Here is a 6,804-nt window from a genome sequence, read left to right as displayed (position 1 = left end):
GGTTGCTGTGAGCGTGATGCCATGGCACTCTACCCAGGGGGATAGCTTGAGGCTCTGTCTCAAAAAAAATAAAATAAAATAAATGAAATAATAAATACCCTACTAAATCATCTTGCCTTAAAAGGCCATCAAAAAATCTAGTACTTCTCTCCAGCTCTTCTTTCTTTTTTTTTTGAGACAGAAAAGAATGGTACATATAATATTGGGGGGAAAACAATTTCTTTGTAGAGAGGAGATGAACTCAAAAATTGTCTTGCCCTAGAGCTGATTACTTCAATATTAATGCCTAAGAAGACAGAATTAATGAATCTGCCTAGATTCTAGTACTTCCTATATTTATCTCTTAAAAGTCAGTCCCAGATTATCTGATCCAAAATGCCAATGACATCAAAGTTGAGAAACCCTACCTTGGAGACTTACAAACCAGACCAATAACTTCCCTAATCCTTGAACCTCTCAACCCAGACTCTAAGTGTTTAGAGGAATGGCTCAGATCCACTGCGTAATCCCTCAACCCCAGAACCAGCTACAAGGAATCAAACAGCCACAGAAGACAGCAAAGGAGCACTCAGGAGCTCTTACATCAGCTTAAACCTTACTGTTCTGTGTTTTACAGCATCAGTCCCCAAATAAAGCCAACTCTTTAGGAAACAAAAGTCTGGCTTAATGTGTACCTCTTCTTTAGCCTTTAATTAATTTGGGGGGAGGAGAGAAACCAAAGCTCTCCTTTCCATATCTCACTTGGTTATAAAACTCACTAAAGGAAACACAGTTCCCAATAAAATAGGTTCTGAGCAGTATTTCTGCCCTCATCATGCCATCACTTCAAACATCTGAACTTCTGAGCCCAGATTGGCCTAACTCAGATTTCATGTATTTCTGAGCAAGAGAAAAAAGCAAGTAGGACTTACCATGTTTGTTAAAGCAGAGAAAAAACCACTCTGGTGTTCTTCTTCCTTATCTTTATATTGCCTAAACAAAAAGAACTAAATTCAACTTCAGAATTATTTATCAAGTACGTCTTTGTCCTTAGAATTTTAGGTAACCAGGGGTGGGCATTCTTAGAATTCTCTGGCTCCAGAAAACTAAAGCATTATGACAATCCAGCTACTGCAGTTTCCCCTGCAAGTTAAGAGGCACTTGCCTGCTTTTGAGTATGCCTGACTACTTCGAGAGAGACTAGAAAGCAAGTTGCAAAAGTACAAAACTGCTCTAACATATGGCTGACACAGTTATTTCCCAGACTATTAATTGAAAAGTGTGACAGTGAAATTACTTGAAGGCTATAACAGTGAAAATCTTGCTTGCTTTTTGGGTTTGTTTTTTGAGACAGTTTTACTTTGTTGCCCTTGATAGAGTACCGTTGCATGACAGCTCACAGAAACTTCAAAGTCCTGGGCTCAAGCGATTCTCCTGCCTCAGCCTCCCAAGTAGCTGGGACTACAGGCGCCCACCACAATGCCTGGTTAGTTTTAGAGACAGGATCTTGAGCTAGCTCAGGCTGGTCTTAAACTTACTATCTTTATTTTATTTATTTTTTTTTTGAGATAGGAGCCTCCAACTGTCCCCCTGGGTAGAGGGCTGTGGCTTCACAGCTCACAGCAATCTCCAACTCCTGGGCTCAAGCGATTCTCCTGCCTCAGCCTCCCAAGTAGCTGGGACCACAGACGCCCACCACAACGCCTAGCTATTTTTTGGTTGCAGCCATCATTGTTGTTTGGCGGGCCTGGGCTGGATTCGAACCCACCACCTTGGGTGTACGTGGCTGGCACCTTAGCCACTTGAGCCATAGGCACCAAACCTAAACTTACTATCTTAAGAGATCCACCCGCCTCGGCCTCCCAGAGTGCTAGGATTATAGGAGTGAGCCACTGCCCCAGCCTATGGTTTTGGTGGGGGGGGGGGTTGTTGTTGTTGTTGTTTTTTAACAGAGTCTCACTTTGTCGCTTTTGGTAGACTGCCATGGTATCTTAGCTCACAGCAATCTCAAACTCTTTACGTGATTCTCTTGTCTCAGCCTCCCAAGTAGCTGGGACTACAGGCACCCACCACACCACCTGGCTGTTTTTAGGGTCTCACTCTTACTCAGGCTGGTCTCGAATCTGTGAGCTCAGGCAATCTACCCATCTAGGATTCCCAGAGTGCTAGGATTATAGGTATGAGCCACTGCGCCCGGCCCTAGCTTGTTTTTTGAAGGAGGGAAACCTGTGAACTGAACTAATGAGATGGAACAAATTTGAAGTTCTGATACCCACCTGTGTGTGAGGAAAGTCTAGAGGGGATCAGAAAGATCCCACCACCTGGTCCTTGCCAAGACTGGGTATGCTCCTGGTTTCCAATGATGCATTGTACTAAATGGAAGATCCTTTTATGGCTAGTAAACTAGTTAAAATGTTCTACAACAAAACATCAAAGGTTATAAAAGAATGTGCCTAGAGACACTAATTTGGTGGCTACACTTTCCCTGGTGTTAAAAATAACCCCCGCTAAAGCTGTCAAGTGGAGCTAGAACAAATACTTATGCCAGGATCTTTACCTCTTTTAGGATAAGGGAAGGGAATTTCATCCAAACACTCTTAACAAATATGTTCCCTCCTCAACCAATTCAAATGAAAATTAGACCCTTCCATTCTGGAAAAGTGGACTTACCTGTTGTACTCAGATAAAGCCTGAGCAATTACAAGCCCCATTCCCTAGAAAGGAAAAGATAGCACAGATGAAATAAGACAGCAGCCTTTGAGGGTTGATGGTGATGCTAAAACTAGCTCAGGAAGAACACTAATTATGGTCCAAGCCCAAGAAGTTCTGCTTAAAAGTTGACAAGAACAGAAATTCTCAGAGGCACTGTCAACGCATCAAAAGGAACTTCTTTGGAAAAATTATTCTTATTTAAATTATCTTAATGTTACCAGGTACAATTAAAATAGAGTAATAAGGGGTAAAACAGACCAGCCCAGATACTGATAATTTCAGTAGGATCATTTTCAATTCAAAAAAGAAGAGTAAGTTAAAATATTCAAACAAAAAGCCTTCATATGTCTCCAAATCAGCCACATTAAATATGACAATGAATCCCACTGTAAATAAAGGTGCATACAGACAAGTCACGTTCTTTCAGGCCACAGAAAAACAAGAAGGTAAAGGGAAGACGTATCTAATAATGTTAAAGTGACTTATTAAATTCCCCCAGGACCTGTGAAGTGTAACACAGAGATGAACTAAGGCCACCAGGATGAATCATGTGTGCATTTTTTATACACGGGAAAATGGAAAAGATGAAGAGGGAAGGATAGAAAAAGAATAAAGCCAGACACCTAGTCATCTTCTTCCTCCCTATACACAGAGGTCAATCGTTACTTCCCAAACTTCCAAGGATATATATAGCAGATACAGATCATCCCCTTGTTTCAGCTTCACCAAGTCAGGCTATAAATAACATTTGGCTAGTGCTATTAGAAGGAATCTCCCATTATTTAGTCATCTAAGCTTTCTCATTTTTGGATGTGTAATATATTGACTCTGCAGGATAATCAACCTCAGAACAGTATAACATGAAATATAACCAACGATTTCATCATGATTGGCAACCATATGTCCCCTCAAAACCTTCCTTCCATGATAACAAGACAGAAGATAGGAAGACAGTAGCAGTGATGCTCTGAAAAGAACATCATCATTAGCAGTGATGCTAATTCCCTCTTTATAGCCAGATGAAAACTATAGTTCTCTGCCCTTTATATCACTGAAAGAGATTATACACCAAGATCCAGATACTCACATTAAGCGTGGCCTCATCATCCACAATAGATAGCTTCACGATATAAGGATTTACAGACTGTCAAATAAGAAGAGACTGAAGGTAAGTGTGACCATTAGCAACCTAAAAGTCTTAATAAAAATGCTTCTATAAGGCCCTCTCTCTATAACAATGCTCCTAATACCCAGTCCAAACCTATCTTGCCTGTTTACTCTCCCCATTTCCAGTAAGTCTCTCAATGTATATGGGCATTCATCAAGCATGCACAAAGTATGTATACATACACACACACACACAAACACACACACCCAACCAAACTCCCAGTTCTGTTCTATTTGCATTTCCCCTAGGCTGAATTAGTGTAGGCCTATGTCTACCACCGCTCCCATCTTTCCCTCTTCTTTCTAGAAAGTAAGTCAATGTTCCACAAAATTCACTTTGCCCTACCATATCTGTAAGTTACCAAGTCCATAGGGACAACTGTCTTCTGGGGGACATAAAAGCTTCTTTGCCATCAGGCACATATTTATACATTGCTAACTTACATTCTCATCCCAGAGACTCCCTAAACATTTCACAGACTATATGCAAGGAGTAATCTACCCACCCGTAAAACAAAGCCACCTTGGGGGTGGAAAGTGGCAGCTGCTTAACAACCAGAGAGGCCATTAATGGAGATCCAATACCCAAATAACACTGCAGGGGGAACTGAAAAAAAGATTGTAATTACCCAAACAACAATCTGGCCAGGACACTGGGATTTAACCATTGTCCCATCACTTATGGGCAGCATGTGGAAATGAACATACATTTAAACTCATTAAGCAATTGGACCATCTCCTACAAGTGAGAAGAAAAGCAATGACCTTTCCTTCCACCTACAGGAATTGAGGAAAGACTTAGATCAAGCACCAATTCTAATCCAAAAGAAGCAAGGAACAAAACAGTTCTCAGACTGGCAGTTTTTACAGCTACCAAGAAAAGTCATTACTTGAACACCCAACTGACAGTCTCATTCCCCACATAGATATTTAATTAAGTTTCTGAGGGGATCTTTTGCATGTCAGCTGGGAGTAGAGAAAGAGACAGCTTTGCCTTCACACCAGTTCAAATGTTTGTAGGGTTTTACATAATGTAAGGAGGTAAAACCCACTGCATTTTTAGTTGATCTGACAAAGGAAAGGTACTCTATACTTCTTATAACCAACAGTCAAATTCTGCTGACACTACAGACTTCGGAGAAGATCCAATGCAAGTGATCTTTGGTGTAGAAAATCAGCAGTCAGTTGACCAAGAGATGCCACCATGGTAAGAACACTCAAAAGAATAGGCTGTTACTTGGCATAATTTTTGGAAGGTCCAGTCCCTGCCTTCCCTAAAGATCATCTGATTTCTGCATATGCTACAGCAACCGTAAAAGGCAAGGTGGTAAACACATAGGTTTAAGCTCTAACTCCTCTACTGATTAACTGTGACAAGTTAGGCAAATTAATTTATCTAAACTTAAATTTCCTCATCTATAAAATGCAGCTACAGATTATCTACAGAATATCTCTTTTCCTTCTTTTCGTAGAGACAGAATCTTACTTTATTGCCCTCTGTAGAGTGCTGTGGCATCACACGGCTCACAGCAACCTCCAACTCCTGGGCTTAGGCGATTCTCTTGCCTCAGCCTCCTGAGTAGCTGGGACTACAGGCGCCCACCACAGTGCCTGGCTATTTTTTTGTTGCAGTTTGGCCTGGGCTGGGTTTGAACCCGCCACCCTCAGTATATGGGGCCGGCACCCTACCCACTGAACCATAGGCACCGCCTGAGAGTATCTCTTTTCTAAAATGCTTAGGACCAGAAGTGGTTAGAATTCTGAATTTTCTCAGATTTTGGAATATTTCCACTGTATTTACCAGTTGAGCATCCCTAATCTAAAACTCCAAAATCGAAAACACTCTGATAAGCATTTCCGTTGAATGTCAAGCTGGCGCTCAAAAAGTTTCAAATTTGGGGTGGTGCCTGTGGTTCAAAGGAGTAGGGTGCCAGCCCCATATGCCTGAGGTGGCAAGTTCAAACCCAGCCCCGGCCAAAAACTGCAAAGAAAAAAAAAAGTTTCAAATTTTAGGGTGGGACACAGTGGCTCATGCCTATAATCCTAGTACTCTGGGAGGCTAAAGGGGGGTGGACTGCTTGAGCTCACAAGTTCGACACCAACCTAAGCAAGAGCAAGACTCCTATCTCTAAAAACAGCCAGGCATTATGGTGGGCACCTGTAGTTCCAGCTACTTAGGAGGCTGAGGCAAGAGAATCGCTTGAGCCAAAGAGTCTAAGGTTGCTATGAGATATGACACCACAGCCCTCTACCAGGGCAACAAAGTGAGCATCTGTCTCAAAAAAAAAAAAAAAAAAAACAGTTTCAGATTTTGAAGCATTTTGGATTTAAGATTTTTGAATTATAGATGTTCAATTTATATTCTCTCATGTAAAACCTTCAACATAGTATCTACAATATGGTAAGGTCTCAATAATTAATACAGGTAGCCACATTTTTCTCCTTTCACATTATTACTATATTCAATGGAAAGCCCTTTAGGAAAATGAGAAAAAGGGAAAAAAAGAACAATTTGCAACTAAACATATGAAGGTCTGACAATTAAGTTCACAAACTTCCAACTGTGCACTTATGTTGGCATTACTGTATAAACAACTTAATAAGGTTTCATAACATTGGTATATCAGTGTCTTACACCTGTGTTCATGTTGATATGTGGCAGTGTTTGGCTGAGTAGTGTTCATTTTCATTATTGTTGTGTGTTTTTGTGTGCCATTGAGAGAATATTGGAGCTTGAATTAGAGTAACAGACAAACATTAAGTTTCCTATTAAACTTAGTAAGAGTGGAAGTGAAATCAGGGGCACAGTAATTCAAGTTTATGGGGATAATGACACGAAGAAAACAGCAGCATTTTTCTTTTTCTTTTTTTTTTTTTTTTTTGAGACAGAGCCTCAAGCTGTCCCCCTGGGTAGAGTGCCATGGCATCACAGCTCACAGCAACCTC

At 40.9% G+C, this 6,804-nt stretch overlaps 1 protein-coding gene across 1 annotated transcript in view; it reads right to left on the bottom strand.

Annotated features, from left to right (window-relative positions):
- The window catches only part of CUNH10orf76 (chromosome unknown C10orf76 homolog), a 232,993-nt gene that overhangs the window by 183,425 nt on the left and 42,764 nt on the right, over nucleotides 1-6,804 (bottom strand). Inside the window, exons 8-11 of the mRNA XM_023511776.1 lie at nucleotides 3,779-3,835; nucleotides 2,650-2,693; nucleotides 912-972; nucleotides 408-526 (exon numbers count right to left, since the gene is read on the bottom strand). Of these exons, the coding sequence (XP_023367544.1) occupies nucleotides 408-526; nucleotides 912-972; nucleotides 2,650-2,693; nucleotides 3,779-3,835 (281 nt within the window). The remainder of the gene's footprint in view (nucleotides 1-407; nucleotides 527-911; nucleotides 973-2,649; nucleotides 2,694-3,778; nucleotides 3,836-6,804) is intronic.

Source organism: Otolemur garnettii, unplaced genomic scaffold (genome assembly GCF_000181295.1).
Source record: "Otolemur garnettii isolate 467f Iridium unplaced genomic scaffold, OtoGar3 scaffold00021, whole genome shotgun sequence".
In the NCBI taxonomy this organism is placed as follows: domain Eukaryota; kingdom Metazoa; phylum Chordata; class Mammalia; order Primates; family Galagidae; genus Otolemur; species Otolemur garnettii.
The sequence above is the reverse complement of the archived record's forward strand: the minus strand, read 5'-3'. Positions and strand labels throughout refer to the sequence as shown.